Source organism: Cheilinus undulatus, linkage group 13 (assembly GCF_018320785.1).
Source record: "Cheilinus undulatus linkage group 13, ASM1832078v1, whole genome shotgun sequence".
Lineage (NCBI taxonomy): Eukaryota > Metazoa > Chordata > Actinopteri > Labriformes > Labridae > Cheilinus > Cheilinus undulatus.
Window position 1 is genome coordinate 48,953,906 of NC_054877.1, and position 19,070 is coordinate 48,972,975.

The following is a 19,070-nucleotide window of genomic DNA, read 5'->3' on the forward strand; positions in this document are numbered from 1 at the left end:
TCCCTTTCTGATTTTAAAACAAATGAAAATTCTTATGCTTGAAAATTTATGATTTTACAGCAGGTTTAAAAATCTGCAAACTCACAGCCAGTGACTGAACATATTTAAATACTGTTGACAGTAAAAAAAAAAAAGTCTTTAGTAAACATCTACAGCAAGGTCATCAAGTCCATCTGCACAAGGGCCGGATTTAGTCTAACAGAAACTCTGAGGCCGGACTTTCAAATACACAAAAATGAAATAAATGTTTTATATTATTTTAGCCATCACCAGTGAGATCTATCCCTATCATCTATAACGCAGCAGGCCACGAGGAGACGGGCCTGACAACAGAATAGGCCGGACCCCGAAAATCACAGAGAATGGGCCCTGCCCAGTCGTCATTTAGCACCAATAATAACCCATCTGAAAGATTTTAACCCCATTTTAACCACTTTCCATGCATGTTTTATCCCTTTGTGACACTCTTATCAATTTTTGCCACTTTTCTATTTTTTCCACTTTTTTTTTTTTTATAAAGATTTATTTTTGGCCTTTTTGCCTTTATTTGATAGGACAGTGGATAGAGTCGGAAACAGGGGAGAGAGCGGGGAGAGACATGCAGGAAATAGTGCCACGGGCCGGATTCGAACCCGGGTCGCCTGCGCACATGGCATGCGCCTTAACCACTCGACTACCGGCGCGCCTATTTTTTCCACTTTTTAACCCATTTTTATGACTTTTTTTTAAACCAATTCTTCCCACTTTTAACCCATTGTTGATAATTTTTGCCCTTTGTTGCCTCTTCAACACAATTTTTGAAAGATTTTAACCCAATTTAAAACACTTTTCCTGCATGTTTTATCCCCTTTGTGACACTCTTTTATCAATTTTTCCACTTTTTAACCCCTTTTCATTACTTTCTTGCACAACTTTTTTGTCATTTGTAACCAATTTTTGATACCTTTTGTGCCTTTTTCCTCTTCTACCATTTTTTGCCACATTTAACCTCTTTTCACCACTTTATCAGGTCATTTTTGCAGCACTTCTGCCAGCCTTAACCCTTTTTAAAATACTTACTAATTATGACAGTAAATCTCAGAAAAAAAAGACCAAATGTGAAGTCATTCTAAAACTATTTCAATGTCAATTTTTGTGGGATGAATTTAACAGCTGCAGACATTTAAAGTCAAAAGATACTCTCAAAACCTCCTTTTCTGAATTAAATGATCTTTCGGGGGCCAGAATGAAGCTTTGGGGGGCCTGATGAGGCCCCCGGGATCCCAGTTGATGATCAGTGATCTACAGGAACAGCAATGACACACATAATAGAAATAATATCTAAAAATAACAGTCTGGAAGAAATCAAGCTGCTGTTCTTATACACTACAGGCAAAAATACAGAAATTAAGAGCATTAAATAATTTAATGGTACAAGTATTGTCAACACAGTTATCAAATGTGATGTTTGGAACCATTGGCAATTTTATTCTACTCCTCACGAGCAATTCAGGCTGCTTTTTTATACCCTGACAGTTAAATATGTACTTCATGATGTTTTTTTAATTTATTTTTTATTAACCTTTATTTAACCTCTTTTTCAAGGGAAACCTGGCCAAGACAGGCAGCAGCAAAAAACACAAAGTTACAGATGGAAATACAAAGAGAGACAAAGTACAATTTACAAAACACAACGTTTTGGATTAAAACCATCCATGAGTCATATCCAGGGAATCAACTGTTCAAACAGCCAAGTTAAAACATCGACATCCTGTAGAATCTGCTTCCATGTCTTTCATTTTAGATTTAACAGCATTTAAGGACACCAGCTCCTTGAGCTTTAAGTCATTCTGCAACTGATTCCAGGCTGAGGGTGCAGAGTACCCAAAAGCCCTTTTCCCAATTTCTGTCTGAGCGTTTGGGACGGAGAGCAAAAAGAGGTCCTGAGAACGCAAAGAATACTGTCCGCTTCTCTGCATGATAAAAACACATAGATAGAGAGGAAGCAGACCAAGAACTGCCTTATAAATAAAGGTGTACCAATGAATGAGCCTCCGGGTCGCCAAAGCAGGCCATCCGACCCGAGAGTCAGAGCTTTACAGTTGGTAATGAACCTCAAGGGTGCGTGGTAGACAGTATCAACCATATGGAGACACTGTGCAGAGCACATGTACAACAGATCACCATAGTCTAAAAGAGGTAAAAAATTTGCAGCGACAAGCCGCTTTCTAACATTAAAAGAAAAGCACAACTTGTTTCTGAAATAAAAACCCAGTTTTAGCCTCAGCTTTTTCACAAGACACTGTGCATGTGATTTAAAATTAAGAGTCATCAATCAAAACAGCCAGGTATTTGTAACAGCGTACAACCTCGACCTCCTTTCCATCAACAGTAGAAAGCACAGGAACATTTTGTGACCTGGTCTTTGATCTGGTAAAAAACATTAGCTTGGTCTTATGTGCGTTTAAAACAAGTTTCAGTTCGTGCAGTGTATTTTGAATGACCACAAAGGCATTTTGCAAATTTTCAACAGCTTGTGCAAGAGATGCAGCACAGCAGTACACAATGGTGTCATCAGCATAAAAATGTACTGTTGCATTTGACCCATTTTGACTGAGATCATTCACATAAATGGTAAATAAAAGTGGGCCTAATACAGAGACCTGCGGCTTCATGTTATGAAGTATTTTTGACCAGAAATTCTACAAATACACTTGATGAGTCTTTGCAGACAAAGGATGAACTGTAAAAGACATCCCGCTGCCTCGACAAAACATTTCATCACACAAAAAAAGGAACATTTTGTACACTGAAGAGATCCGGAGCTCTACTGTCCAGAATATTCCTGCCACAAAAGTAGGGACATTTCAAGCACTGCTGCTCCTCATCAGACTGCTTCATCTTCTCAGTTTAGCACCTGCACACCTCGGTTTGAATGGATGTGATCAGACCATCCTATAAACAAATTTCATCACCACAACAGTCATGTAAGAAGATTCAGAATACAAACATCATCGCCACGACCTATCAGTTCCTACAGTCACAGAGACCTTCACTGGTAAAATCTTCAGTAGGAGTTTACCTCCAGTATAGATGAATGGAAACATCCTCTCAGTGAAGGGGTTTGTGAAAGCATGTATGTGTGTGTTAGTGTCAGGATCAGAGAACCACAGCTCTCCTCTGTTCCAGTCCAGATTCACTCTGATCCTCTTTGGAGGATTCTTCACTGAGAGATCAGTGAGTCCATGTAATGGTGAGCGGGCTGTGTATAGACCTTCAAACAACCTTATTCTCCATAATCCAGACATTTTCTCTCCCTTCCTCTGGACAGACTCTGCTAACACTCCCAGTACCCTGTCTGTACTGTCCCCAACCTGGACGTCCCAGCTGTGAGTCCCTGAGTTAAAGCCCTCAGAGCCCAGGACAGACCAGTCATGATCAAACCTCTCTGGATGATCAGGAAGCTGCTGTCTCTCTCCTGGTCTCAGAGCGGTCGGATCATCAGACAGGATGAGGTCTGGATTAGTAGTGTTTGGGTCTGTGACCCTAAAGTAGTTTTCCTGCTGATTATTGAGTTTTGCTGCTAAATATTAAAACAATAATAATAATAATAATAGGAGGCTGCAGCACAAGCTCTCTCTCTCTTTTTAATACAAGCTTTAGTGCACTTTTCCAAATACAATATAGGCTAAAACTTACAAGCTCGCATATTAACAATCGTTTACAGATATGTTCTTAATGTATACAGTTGTGTAAATCATCAAGTGCATTGAACTCTCACCTTTCTGTTATTTTGTGCAGCATCACGTGATTACGGAACAGCCTGCTATTGGCTGACAGACGCTCAGAGAGAAACAATATACAGCATTCGAGCTAGCAGTAAAAAATGATCCTAATTCGATTAAAATGGATAAAAAGACATTCAATATCGGGTTTACTGGTGTGGATTTAATCATTAAAGTCCCCAAAAGTCACACGAGTTCCAGGCTCGCTGAAAATGCTGCTGCAAAGATTCAAAGGCATCAATAGCACCAATGTGAAAACACAACGGCTAGCTCTAGCTCTGTTTGAACGGCTAGTAGCTGTAATGATTTAGTCATTCTATGGGGAACACTGAACCTACAACGCTTAATACGCCCAACATAGGAAAAACATCAAACTAAAACCAATGACAGTACACAGAACATCAGATAATGCTGACTGTTTTCATTGTTGATGAATGTAAAGTAGAAACTAAACAGACATTTCTCTCCATTTTAATAATCTTTGTTTTTAGGGAAGCACCATACTGGATTTTTGCCGATATTCGATATACTGATATTTATAGATTAATTTCAGCCGATACCAATATTGATAATGATATTTAAATGTTTTACATAACTAAAAATTCAGCCTTTTGAACGCGATTTTAGGTTTGATGATGAAAAAAGACACAGACTTTTTTTCTTCAAACACACTTTAAAGTTTAAAGAATAAGAATAAATAAAGAGAAAGATCTCAGCTTACATAGGGCTGTTGGTTCAGCCTAACGCTCCACTAATTTATGGCCAAATTCTACAGTTGATATATGCTGATATGCATGTCCAAAACATCGGATGTAAATATCGACAAAAATATTGATATCTGCCGATACCGATATCTGGCTGGTAATATTGTGCATCTCTATTTGTTTTGAAAGTACAAAAACAGAGTATAGAGAAAATCAGACATCAAATTTAATACTTTTAAAGATGTTCTCAAAGTATTTTAAAACCCCAGTACATTGGTGACACAGATGTGTGTGTGTTTGTGCAGACTGTAAGAAAACTGTGACCACAGAGTCATGAAAATGCAGGAAGTATTGTTATGAGGAATGCAAATAAAGCTTTCTGTAAGATCCTAGCTGTGCTAACACTCACAGACTCTGTACTGGTATCAAGCTTCAGTACAAAGCTATTATATGAACCGGCCCAAGGCTCAGCTCCAACTCCTCCTCCAAACACTTCTCAGGAAATATTTACCTGTCACTTCCATGCACCCATCACTGATCACAGTTAGCTTGTTAGCTGGACACACAGCAGAGCTGTCAGGATGCACTGATAGTTAAACAGGCAGATCATAAACAGGTGTGCAGACTGACACAGTATCAGGTGGAGCTCCATCAGAGTCTCACCTGTCATTAAAACTCAAAGCCCACCACCTCTTTTAGCGACATTGAAGCCCTTATGGCCTTACATTCAAGACCTTCTAAAAGCTTTAATTTTGCCAAATAGATTCATCAACTTTTAAAGTTTCTGAGTTTACTCTGAAGAGGCTTTCCACCCTTCATTTAAATTCTAAACAGCAGGGTTCAACTACAGAAGGATAGCAGCCTCCAACACCTTCAATCTGTTTAGAAGAGATTTAGAGAGACCAGCCCCCCATGAAACCAAGTCTCCTGCAGCCTGAGCGTACCTGAGACTACGTTAACCCTTTCAAAGACAAAGTTTGTCCTCTCAAAGATCTCAGAGCAGAAGACCACCATCCTGACATGAAAGTCATCATGTTTCAGCGATTTTCCACAGTCACAGAGAGCCTCTGTGGTAAAATGTGGAGTTCATTCATAGTGTAAAAGTACGGAAACATCCTCTCAATGAAAGTGTGTTTAAATGTGTGAATGTGTGTGTTGATATCAGGATCAGAGAACGACAGCTCTCCTCTGGGACAGTCCAGATTCACTCTGATCCTCCTTGGCTGCTGCTTCACTGACAGCAGACTGGTTGGATGTGATGGGGAGAATTCTGTGTATTTATCGCTGCTGAAGCCTATGGTCCACAGTCCACACCACGAGAACCCCCTCCTCTGGACAGACTCTGCTAGCACCCCTACTTCCCAGAAAGGACTGTCTCCAACCTGGACGTCCCAGCTGTGAGCCCCTGAGTTAAAGCCCTCAGAGCCCAGGACTGTGGAGCTACGTTCAAACCTCTCTGGATTATCAGGAGGCTGCTGTCTCTCTCCTGGTCTCACAGCGGTCAGATCATCAGACAGGACGAGTTTAGGACCAGCAGTGTTTGGGTCCAGAATGATGGGTGTGTAGGAGACCAGGTCCTTCATCTTGGTCCAGATGTTGAAGCCCAGGTTGCCCAGGTGTTTGGCCTGGTCTATCAGAGCTCCTGAGGGCAGCTGTGGATCCTCCAGCAGGGGGCGCTGCTGGACTCTTTCCACTGCAGCCTTGTAGTTTTTCAGGAAGGAGACGTCTTGGGCCGTCAGCTGGTCCTCTGTGGCTCTGACTGTGTGTGAAAGACCTGCTATCTGTGCTCTCAGAGCCTCCATCTGCTCCTTCATCCTCTGTGCCTTCTGCTCCTCTTCCTCCCTCAGTGCACACAGCCTGGCCTCCTCTTCCTCTGCTAGAAACTGGTGAAGCTTCTTAAACTGCTCCTTAATCTGCCTCTCTGTGTGTCGGGCCTGGACCTCCATGTGGTCCAGAGTTTGATCAAACTCCACTTGAACTTTTTCACAAACCGTTAACTTCTCCTTTAAGGGCTGCAGAGTTTCCTCAAGTTTTTTCTTGTGTTCTTCTGCAGTTTCATCGATGGGTCTGAATCTGTGGTTGGAGTGTTTTTCTGAATCCCTGCAGACGAGACACACCGGCTCCTGATGGTCCAGACAGAAGAGTTTGAGTTTCTCCTGATGCAGACTGCAGAGACCCTCTGAAGATCTCTGATCTCTCTCCTGTAGCAAAGTCTCATGCAGATTCTTTAAAGACCAGTCTGGAGGTAACAGATCCTCTGAAACTCTGGTCTTACAAACAGGACACTCCTCACTCTCTCTCTCCTTCCAGCTGCTCTGCAGACAGTCTGTACAGAAGCTGTGGCTGCAGGAGAGCATGATGGGATCTTTAAAGATGTCCTGGCAGACGGGACAGCTCAGATCCTCCTCTAACTTTGACGCCATTTAGTCTCAAAGACGAGCACACAATGCAGCAGAAACAGACGGCCACTCCCTGTCCCAGAAAAACCTCTGTCACGTTTTTGTGTTCCTTTCAGACTCTCCTCCAGCCTCACATTAATCTACGGATCCAGTGCCCTCTTATTTCAGGTATTCTGAGTATTCCTGGCATTTCCTCCTGCAGCTGTCTGGTCTTATCCAGAGGAGAACGTTAACACCAGTCTCTCGTTGCTCTCACCTCGGCTCACTGAGGAAGAATAACAACCTTTGCTCAAGTTGTTCCGGGTGAGTCAGACGTGTGGGTGGAGATCTGTGACTAAAGGCTGTTAGGTTCAGGGTTTAAATCCAAGTATTACCACTGCTAAAGCTGGATTTTCATGACTGATTCCAGAGAGGTCCTCAGGCATGGCCCAGATAAAGAAGTTAACAGCTTTGAATCAGCTGAAATAAAGAGCTGGAAGAGAGGCACTGAGGCTGTAGCCACAACCACAGGGATAAAGATGGAGTCTGTGATACTGAACTAGAGTCAAGAACAGGTCTGACACGCCTCCAGGTATCCTGGCAGAAAGTCTAGTGTGTTGGATTTTTGTCCCGCCTCCTAAGACGGTTCTACGACATCAGTGATGCTGACCAATGAGAGCACAGCGTGACAAAAGTAAACAAAGAAAACAGGAGTGATGACACATTAGTTTTAGGGTATACAAGGGGATAAAAGTGGTAAATCTTGTCAACAATGATGCAAAGATAAGGAGCAAATGTTCCCCTGTTGTTAGACGTCAGGATTCACGTCGCTGACGTCAGGTCAGGGTGTCAAACTAGAGCCTCAGAGCATCAGAGCCTCATAGCATCAGAGCATCAGAGCATCAGAGCATCAGAGCCTCATAGCATCAGAGCATCAGAGCATCAGAGCCTCAGAGCCTCATAGCATCAGAGCATCAGAGCCTCAGAGCATCAGAGCATCAGAGCATCAGAGCCTCAGAGCATCAGAGCCTCAGAGCATCAGAGCATCAGAGCATCAGAGCCTCATAGCATCAGAGCATCAGAGCATCAGAGCCTCATAGCATCAGAGCATCAGAGCATCAGAGCCTCAGAGCCTCATAGCATCAGAGCCTCATAGCATCAGAGCATCAGAGCATCAGAGCCTCATAGCATCAGAGCATCAGAGCATCAGAGCATCAGAGCATCAGAGCCTCATAGCATCAGAGCCTCAGAGCATCAGAGCATCAGAGCATCAGAGCCTCATAGCATCAGAGCATCAGAGCATCAGAGCATCAGAGCATCAGAGCCTCATAGCATCAGAGCATCAGAGCCTCAGAGCATCAGAGCATCAGAGCCTCATAGCATCAGAGCATCAGAGCATCAGAGCCTCATAGCATCAGAGCATCAGAGCCTCATAGCATCAGAGCATCAGAGCATCAGAGCCTCAGAGCATCAGAGCATCAGAGCCTCATAGCATCAGAGCATCAGAGCATCAGAGCATCAGAGCCTCATAGCATCAGAGCATCAGAGCATCAGAGCATCAGAGCATCAGAGCATCAGAGCATCAGAGCCTCATGGCATCAGGCATCAGAGCATCAGGCATCAGGCATCAGGCATCAGAGCCTCATGGCATCAGAGCATCAGAGCATCATGGCATCAGGCATCAGGCATCAGGCATCAGAGCATCAGAGCCTCATGGCATCAGAGCCTCAGAGCATCAGGCATCAGAGCCTCAGAGCCTCAGAGCATCAGAGCCTCATGGCATCAGAGCATCAGGCATCAGAGCCTCAGAGCCTCATGGCATCAGAGCATCAGAGCATCAGAGCATCAGAGCCTCATAGCATCAGAGCATCAGAGCATCAGAGCATCAGAGCCTCATAGCATCAGAGCATCAGAGCATCAGAGCATCAGAGCATCAGAGCCTCAGAGCATCAGAGCATCAGAGCCTCAGAGCATCAGAGCATCAGAGCATCAGAGCCTCATAGCATCAGAGCATCAGAGCATCAGAGCCTCAGAGCATCAGAGCCTCAGAGCCTCATAGCATCAGAGCATCAGAGCCTCAGAGCATCAGAGCCTCATAGCATCAGAGCATCAGAGCATCAGAGCCTCAGAGCCTCATAGCATCAGAGCATCAGAGCATCAGAGCCTCAGAGCCTCATAGCATCAGAGCATCAGAGCCTCAGAGCATCAGAGCCTCATAGCATCAGAGCCTCATAGCATCAGAGCATCAGAGCCTCAGAGCATCAGAGCCTCATAGCATCAGAGCCTCATAGCATCAGAGCATCAGAGCATCAGAGCCTCATAGCATCAGAGCCTCATAGCATCAGAGCATCAGAGCATCAGAGCCTCATAGCATCAGAGCATCAGAGCATCAGAGCATCAGAGCATCAGAGCGTCAGAGCCTCATAGCATCAGAGCATCAGAGCATCAGAGCATCAGAGCCTCATAGCATCAGAGCATCAGAGCATCAGAGCATCAGAGCATCAGAGCATCAGAGCCTCATAGCATCAGAGCATCAGAGCATCAGAGCATCAGAGCATCAGAGCATCAGAGCATCAGAGCATCAGAGCCTCATAGCATCAGAGCATCAGAGCATCAGAGCCTCAGAGCATCAGAGCATCAGAGCATCAGAGCCTCAGAGCCTCATAGCATCAGAGCATCAGAGCATCAGAGCCTCAGAGCATCAGAGCCTCATAGCATCAGAGCCTCAGAGCCTCATAGCATCAGAGCATCAGAGCCTCAGAGCATCAGAGCCTCATAGCATCAGAGCATCAGAGCATCAGAGCCTCAGAGCCTCATAGCATCAGAGCATCAGAGCATCAGAGCCTCAGAGCCTCATAGCATCAGAGCATCAGAGCCTCAGAGCATCAGAGCCTCATAGCATCAGAGCCTCATAGCATCAGAGCATCAGAGCCTCATAGCATCAGAGCATCAGAGCATCAGAGCATCAGAGCATCAGAGCATCAGAGCATCAGAGCATCAGAGCATCAGAGCATCAGAGCCTCATAGCATCAGAGCCTCAGAGCCTCAGAGCCTCATAGCATCAGAGCCTCGGAGCATCGGAGCATCAGAGCCTCAGAGCCTCAGAGCCTCAGAGCCTCAGAGCATCAGAGCATCAGAGCATCAGAGCATCAGAGCCTCATAGCATCAGAGCATCAGAGCATCAGAGCATCAGAGCATCAGAGCCTCAGAGCCTCAGAGCATCAGAGCATCATAGCCTCAGAGCATCAGAGCATCATAGCCTCAGAGCATCAGAGCCTCAGAGCCTCATAGCATCAGAGCATCAGAGCCTCAGAGCATGAAGCAGACATCTACAGGACAGTTTTAGGACAACGCTATACTTCTGACTGCAGCAACAGTCTGAGGAAGGATCTTTTCTGTTCCAGAGACCAAAGAAGGACTAGAAAGACTGAGCCCTGACCTCAACCCCATCCAGAACCTTTGGGATGATCTGGTCCAACATCAGAGCCTGACCTCATAAATGCTCTACAGCATTGGTCATCAACTGGCGGCCCGAGGGCCATATCAGGCCCCCCAAAGCTTCCTATCCAGTCCCCAGAAGGTCCTAAAATTTAGAGAAGATGTTGAGGTTTTCAGGGTATCTTTAGGCTGCAGCTATTAAATCCACCAAAAAAGGTTTGAATTTGAAATTCTTTAGAATGACAATAAAATTACTTAATTAATTATCAATAAAATTTAATCTGTTTTAGAAAAATTCAGACTGATAATAATAATAATAATATCTTGAATCTATATAGCGCCTTTCAAGAAACCCAAGACTGGCGGAAATGTTGCAAAAATGGCTAGACAAAGTGGTGAAAATGGGTGAAAACTGTCCAAAAGGGTTGTGGAGTGGCACAAAGGGGCAAAGATTGGCAGGGAAAGTGGTGAAAAGAGTTTAAATTTAGCAAAAATGGGTGAAAGGGCAAAAAAGGGGAAGAAAGTATCAAAAATGTGTTGAAAGGGGCAATAATTGTGTAAAAAAGTAATGAAAAAGGATAAAATGAAGAATAAAATGAGAAAAAATAGATTAAAAAAGTGGCACAAAGAGGATAAAACATGAACGAAAAGTTGTGAAAAGGGATTAAAGAATGGAAAAATTAGGCTAAAGAGGCAAAAAGTAGCAAAAAGTATAAAAAGTGAGTTAAAGCGGAGAAAATATAGCAAATTAGGGGCAATAATTGGCAGAAAAGTGGCTTAAGCAAAAAGTAAAAAAAGGGTTTAAAAGTGGCACATTTTTTAAATGGGTTAATAGTGGCAAAAGATGTGGCAGAAATGGCCAAATGAAGTAGTGAAAAAGGGTTAAAAAGTGTAAAGAATTAGTCAATACGGGTGCTAAGTTACCACTAGGGAGGAACCATCCTGGGGTTTGAAAAAAAATCTGTTAATTAGGCCAAAATATGAACTTTTTAATTTTGTTTATTTGAAAGTCCGGCCCACAGAGTCTCTGTCAAGACTAAATCTGGTGCTTGTGCTCATGTACTTGATGACCCTTTCTCTACAGAATGAATGGAAACACTCAGAAATCCTGAGGAACGCCTTCATAGAAGAGAGGAGGCTGTTATCTAAATACAGAGGCATGACAGTCCCTGCTGGTGTCATGGGCAGGCGGCCAAATACTTTTGTCCATATCGTGTAGCTGTTCAGGTAGTTTTAGCTGTAGTCCTCGCCGCTGTAACTTTGCTGAATGTTCCTCAGTGCTGTGGATTAACATCATTTATTATTAGTTTATTACTATCTAACTGATGCATATCTACATGTGACGTTTCCTGTAGCTGAGTCAGCAAACTCAGACTGAAGCCAGAGGACGGACCCACAGCTGGTCGCTGCAGCGCTCTGACTGATCCTGCAGATGGTGCCACAGCTCTGCGTCTGAGCGGCCGTGCTTCTGCTCTCTGCAGAGAAAGAGGAGGAGGGGGATTAAAAATGAAAGTGATGTCTGCAGGAATCAGCAGGCCCGTCTGATCTCTACTGACACTGGTTCGCACTCAGCAGAGCAGACTCAGCAGAGGTCAGAGGTCACGTCACTTTGTGTTAGACAGGAAGTGACAAGGAGAACCTCAATGGCAGAGAGAGGGGGGGGTACCCGGTGATGTTTGTTTCAGTCTGATGTCAAATTTGCACGTGGAAACTAAAATGCTTTTATTGGTTTCATTAAGACCTGAGCACCGAGAAGAAACGGTGCTCAAACATGGCCGCTCAAACATGACCGCTCAAACATGGCCGCTCAAACATGCCAGATAGTCCACCAACATTTGCAAACACATTAAAGTGGGTGAAAAAACAAACATATTTTGGTGGATTCCTTAGTGACTCTTGGTAAACGTCTCCACAGACACAACGAAATATTTAGTAAAATCATCCTGGAGCTGAATCCAGCTGAACGCATCAGACCTGGTAGGATCAGGTCCTCTCCTTCAGGATCAGGTCCTCTCCTTCAGGATCAGGTCCTCAGAGAGGAGACCAGGGACCCCCAAAATAAAGGTACCAGAGACTGGGACCCCCAAATTAAAGGTGCCAAAGATGAAGGACCCCCAAAATAGAGGTACCAAAGACCGGGACCCCCACTGTAACTGAAGACGGCTGAACACAGCCATGAACATTAAAGGACAGCCATGTGGAGACTAGGCCGCTCATGAGGGGGAGCTTTCTGGGACCCATTCAAACTTTGGGCCCATGTTTAAGTGAAGCTGGGTTATTCATACTTTGACCTGAATAATAACAAATAAAAACATTTTATCAGTAGCTTTCAGTGTTTCAACACAGTTGAAGCAAAGAAAAAGCTACATTAGCTGTGGTTGATTAGGCTACATTTTCTAAATCTAACAAAGCTACGTTAGCTATGTGAGCTACACAGGTAGCATGGCTACATGACTAACATAGCTAAAGAAAACACGGCTGCATTAGCTGTGTTAGATTATGCTATGTTTCCTAAAGCTAACAAAGCTACATTATGTATGGAAGCTACATATAAACTCTTGGTAGCCTAACCCTAACCAGTTTAATCTGATTTCATTTTTGAAAGTTTTAGCGTGTATTTCAAACTCTCTTATCAAAGCTAAAAATATCTTTTCTTGTTCATTTGTGCCTTAGTATCTTCTTTTTAAAAAATTTAAACCCATTTTCTTAAAAACAGAATTGAAGTGGGTAAAAAATTACTAAAATGTGTTAAAATGTGTGAAAAAGTGGTGAAATTTGATTTTAAAATAAATAGAAATAAGTTAGTGGTAAAAATAAGAAAAAAATGGCAATAATGGTTTAACGTGGCAAAAATGTGGCAAATTTGGTGAAATGGGATTTAAAAGGGGAAAACATGGTTAAAACTGTCAATAATGAGTTACCTGAGGCAGACAAACATGCAACATTTGGCAGAAATGGGTTCAACTGGCATCACAAATAATTAAATGGGTTAAACTGGCAAAAATGGGCATGACAAATAGTGAAATGTGGTTAAAATGGGCAAAAATGGGCACCAAAAGTGGTAAGAAGGGGTTAATGGTGCTAATATTAGGTCAGCAGAAGCAACAATAGGCAAAAACGTGTTAAATTTCTCGGGAAAAAGGTGATGAAAACATTAAAATTGGGCAAAAGTTAGAAAAAAGTGGAAAAAAAGGGTCCAAATGGTACAAAAATTGATGACAAAATTGTCAGTGATGGTGGCAAAATTGGGTGGGAAAAGTGGTTAAAAAGTGGCACAGATATTTTCAATATAAAAATCTTCTAACAGTTCAACATGCTACTGATAAAATGCTTTTGTTTGGTATGTAACTGATCTCATGCTTATATTCTCATTAAAATGGCTAAAATACACTCTGATATCATTTATAAAATATTCTCTATTTCTTTGAGGCATCTGGAGACCCCCTCTCAGTGTCTCTGACCCCAGCGTTGAGAACCACTGCGATAAAGAATGTCTCTGTGTTAGCATGGAGGGAGGTGGCTCTGGAGATCACCGTCCCGTCCTGGGACTGTCCTGGGACAGTCGTGGGACTAACTGAACCAGACCCGGTGCAGTGCTGGCTCTCTGCTGCCCCTCAGTCTGCCTGGATGAGGACAGTGAGGGCTTCTCTGGGCGCCGTTCCTCTCTGTAGAGCAGAAATCTCTACAGTCTACCTTAAAAAGCCTTTTTTCTTCTTTTCTGTAAAGGTGCAGGACTCTAACGGTTCCAGACTCTTCCAGACCGCTCCCTCCTCTGCGTGTTTGTGCGTGGTCGCATCAGACAGTAAATCAGTGTGGAGTTTGAAACAAAAGCCACGTCTGTTTGTGCGCTGCGTCTCGTCGGGCCGAGGCGAGTAAACAGACGGTGCTTTCACTGTGCCCGACTGTGCTGGGATAATTCGGCGTTTGTCTGCCTGGGTAAACACTCCACTCACACACAACGACTCTAATTTACTCTGATGGACAATTGATCGTAAAGTAATCCAGCTTCTACTGATGTTTCTCTCCACCAGCACAGGAAGCAGTCAGTCCTAGATGGGATTATGTCCAAACACTGATATTCACACCCTGGGCTGATTTACTGCACTTTCAGAGACCTGGATCGATAGGGGACAGGCCTAGACTCCTGGTACTGATGCATTCAAGGCTGATGCTGGGAAAGGGTTTCTGAAGTGGAACGATAGATTTTTAAGTCTCAGATAAAACTTTTAAATATGTCCACATAAATCAACCAATCCAAACACGTTTAAACACGTCAGTCAGCCTTTTCCTGACTAAAGCAGATTCACTACACTGACAGATAAGACCAGAACATGGAGATCTGTTAACCCTATCAGTGTCAGAGAGCAGAAATCCACCATGAGACAGAAAAACCTCTTTAAACAGCAGAACCCTCCAGTCTGACCAGACTAACCCAGACAGAAAAACCTCTTTAAACAGCAGAACCCTCCAGTCTGACCAGACTAACCCAGACAGAAAAACCTCTTTAAACAGCAGAACCCTCCAGCCTGACCAGACTAACCCAGACACAAAAACCTCTTTAAACAGCAGAACCCTCCAGTCTGACCAGACTAACCCAGACAGAAAAACCTCTTTAAACAGCAGAACCCTCCAGCCTGACCAGACTAACCCAGACACAAAAACCTCTTTAAACAGCAGAACCCTCCAGTCTGACCAGACTAACCCAGACAGAAAAACCTCTTTAAACAGCAGAACCCTCCAGCCTGACCAGACTAACCCAGACACAAAAACCTCTTTAAACAGCAGAACCCTCCAGTCTGACCAGACTAACCCAGACAGAAAAACCTCTTTAAACAGCAGAACCCTCCAGCCTGACCAGACTAACCCAGACACAAAAACCTCTTTAAACAGCAGAACCCTCCAGTCTGACCAGACTAACCCAGACAGAAAAACCTCTTTAAACAGGCAGAACCCTCCAGTCTGACCAGACTAACCCAGACACAAAAACCTCTTTAAAAAGCAGAACCCTCCAGTCTGACCAGACTAACCCCGACAGTAAAACCTCTTTAAACAGCAGAACCCTCCAGTCTGACCAGACTAACCCAGACACAAAAACCTCTTTAAACAGCAGAACCCTCCAGTCTGACCAGACTAACCCAGACAGAAAAACCTCTTTAAACAGCAGAACCCTCCAGTCTGACCAGACTAACCCAGACAGAAAAACCTCTTTAAACAGCAGAACCCTCCAGTCTGACCAGACTAACCCAGACACAAAAACCTCTTTAAACAGCAGAACCCTCCAGTCTGACCAGACTAACCCAGACAGAAAAACCTCTTTAAACAGGCAGAACCCTCCAGTCTGACCAGACTAACCCAGACACAAAAACCTCTTTAAACAGCAGAACCCTCCAGTCTGACCAGACTAACCCAGACACAAAAACCTCTTTAAACAGCAGAACCCTCCAGTCTGACCAGACTAACCCAGACAGAAAAACCTCTTTAAACAGCAGAACCCTCCAGTCTGACCAGACTAACCCAGACACAAAAACCTCTTTAAACAGCAGAACCCTCCAGTCTGACCAGACTAACCCAGACAGAAAAACCTCTTTAAACAGGCAGAACCCTCCAGTCTGACCAGACTAACCCAGACACAAAAACCTCTTTAAACAGCAGAACCCTCCAGTCTGACCAGACTAACCCAGACAGAAAAACCTCTTTAAACAGGCAGAACCCTCCAGTCTGACCAGACTAACCCAGACAGAAAAACCTCTTTAAACAGGCAGAACCCTCCAGTCTGACCAGACTAACCCAGACAGAAAAACCTCTTTAAACAGGCAGAACCCTCCAGTCTGACCAGACTAACCCAGACAGAAAAACCTCTTTAAACAGCAGAACCCTCCAGTCTGACCAGACTAACCCAGACAGAAAAACCTCTTTAAACAGCAGAACCCTCCAGTCTGACCAGACTAACCCAGACAGAAAAACCTCTTTAAACAGCAGAACCCTCCAGTCTGACCAGACTAACCCAGACAGAAAAACCTCTTTAAACAGCAGAACCCTCCAGTCTGACCAGACTAACCCAGACACAAAAACCTCTTTAAACAGCAGAACCCTCCAGTCTGACCAGACTAACTCAGACACAAAAAACCTATTTAAACAGCAGAACCCTCCAGTCTGACCAGACTAAATCAGACACAAAAACCTCTTTAAACAGCAGAACCCTCCAGCCTGACCAGACTAACCCAGACACAAAACCTCTTTAAACAGGCAGAACCCTCCAGTCTGACCAGACTAACCCAGACAGAAAACCTCTTTAAACAGGCAGAACCCTCCAGTCTGACCAGACTAACCCAGACAGAAAAACCTCTTTAAACAGGCAGAACCCTCCAGTCTGACCAGACTAACCCAGACACAAAAACCTCTTTAAACAGGCAGAACCCTCCAGTCTGACCAGACTAACCCAGACACAAAAACCTCTTTAAACAGCAGAACCCTCCAGTCTGACCAGACTAACCCAGACAGAAAAACCTCTTTAAACAGCAGAACCCTCCAGTCTGACCAGACTAACCCAGACACAAAAACCTCTTTAAACAGGCAGAACCCTCCAGTCTGACCAGACTAACCCAGACACAAAAACCTCTTTAAACAGGCAGAACCCTCCAGTCTGACCAGACTAACCCAGACACAAAAACCTCTTTAAACAGCAGAACCCTCCAGTCTGACCAGACTAACTCAGACACAAAAACCTCTTTAAACAGGCAGAACCCTCCAGCCTGACCAGACTAACCCAGACACAAAAACCTCTTTAAACAGGCAGAACCCTCCAGCCTGACCAGACTAACCCAGACACAAAAACCTCTTTAAACAGCAGAACCCTCCAGTCTGACCAGACTAACCCAGACACAAAAACCTCTTTAAACAGGCAGAACCCTCCAGTCTGACCAGACTAACCCAGACACAAAAACCTCTTTAAACAGGCAGAACCCTCCAGCCTGACCAGACTAACCCAGACACAAAAACCTCTTTAAACAGCAGAACCCTCCAGTCTGACCAGACTAACCCAGACACAAAAACCTCTTTAAACAGGCAGAACCCTCCAGTCTGACCAGACTAACCCAGACAGAAAAACCTCTTTAAACAGCAGAACCCTCCAGTCTGACCAGACTAACCCAGACAGAAAAACCTCTTTAAACAGCAGAACCCTCCAGTCTGACCAGACTAACCCAGACAGAAAAACCTCTTTAAACAGGCAGAACCCTCCAGTCTGACCAGACTAACCCAGACAGAAAAACCTCTTTAAACAGGCAGAACCCTCCAGCCTGACCAGACTAACCCAGACACAAAAACCTCTTTAAACAGGCAGAACCCTCCAGTCTGACCAGACTAACCCAGACACAAAAACCTCTTTAAACAGCAGAACCCTCCAGTCTGACCAGACTAACCCAGACAGAAAAACCTCTTTAAACAGCAGAACCCTCCAGTCTGACCAGACTAACCCAGACAGAAAAACCTCTTTAAACAGGCAGAACCCTCCAGTCTGACCAGACTAACCCAGACACAAAAACCTCTTTAAACAGCAGAACCCTCCAGTCTGACCAGACTAACCCAGACACAAAAACCTCTTTAAACAGGCAGAACCCTCCAGCCTGACCAGACTAACCCAGACACAAAAACCTCTTTAAACAGGCAGAACCCTCCAGCCTGACCAGACTAACCCAGACACAAAAACCTCTTTAAACAGGCAGAACCCTCCAGCCTGACCAGACTAACCCAGACACAAAAACCTCTTTAAACAGGCAGAACCCTCCAGTCTGACCAGACTAACCCAGACAGTGAACTTTCTGTCCTCATTCACCGTCAGCAGCTCCAGAACGAGCTCTACAGTTTAAAGACTAACTACAGATATTTTCAGATATCTCAGTTTTTAGAGCTGATGTCTGCTGATTTATGTATGATAGCATAAGCTAACGTAGCCTTTTTAGCTACGTTAGTTATGTAGCCATGCTACCTACGTAACTTCCATAGCTAACATAGCTTTTGTTAGCTTCAGGAAACGTAGCATAATCTAACACAGCTAACTCGCCTTGTTTGCTTTATCTGTTATTCATGTAGCCACGTTACTTATGTAGCTCACTTAGCTAACGTAGCTTCGTTAGATTCAGAAAATGTAGCCTTATCAAACACAGCTAACGTAGCTTTTTCTTTGCTTCAACTGTGTAGCCACGTTACCAAAATAGCAGCTAAAGTAGCTTTGTAAGCTTTAGGAAACATTGCATTATCTTGCTCACATAGCTAACGTAGCTGTGTTAGCTTTAGTAAACGTAGCATAACCTTACACACCGTTGTTTGCTTTAGTTGTGTTATTATGTAGCCATATGACCTTTGTAGGTCACATACAGTATCTAGCATAGCCTTGTTAGCATCGCGTTGTCGTTGTCATGGAGATTTTGACCCGTTAGCAGACTGTTTACTCTGTGTTCTTATGTTTTTATTAGCAGGTTTTTGACTCTAAACTTCGGTGGCCTAACCCTAACCAGAAGTTAAACCTGAGTTTATTTTGAAGTTTTAGCGTGTATTTGTGTTCTGGCAGAGGCGATGTCTCACAGTAGTGGTCTGCAGGGGCGGTGTCTGAGATCTGTGCTCTGCAGCCTGACTGTTTTGTCAGAGGGGACCACATGTGATGGCACTACTAAACTTGACATGCATTAGCAAAATTTTAAGAAATGTAGTCTGTCTATGCTGGAGTCAGAGTGGACATTGGTGTAAAGTTTGAAGAAAATCCCTCAACGTGTTTTTGAATCGTCATG

At 43.9% G+C, this 19,070-nt stretch overlaps 2 protein-coding genes across 8 annotated transcripts in view; both read right to left on the minus strand.

The window, feature by feature from the left end:
* rasal2 (RAS protein activator like 2) overlaps positions 1–19,070 on the minus strand; it is a 138,256-nt gene that overhangs the window by 78,165 nt on the left and 41,021 nt on the right. The gene's annotated exons all lie outside the window — the stretch shown is intronic.
* Positions 1,897–7,197, minus strand: LOC121519759 (nuclear factor 7, brain-like). Of its 2 annotated transcripts, none has more exons than XM_041802643.1 (2): positions 5,806–7,197; positions 1,897–3,311 (listed from the first exon to the last, which is right to left on the minus strand). In XM_041802643.1, exons 1-2 carry the CDS (start codon positions 6,889–6,891, stop codon positions 2,991–2,993), a joined length of 1,407 nt encoding a protein of 468 aa, XP_041658577.1. In that variant the 5' UTR covers positions 6,892–7,197; the 3' UTR covers positions 1,897–2,990. The 2 variants fall into 2 exon arrangements, with proteins under 2 accessions (XP_041658577.1, XP_041658576.1); XM_041802642.1 differs by having other exon boundaries at positions 1,897–3,188; positions 5,677–7,197.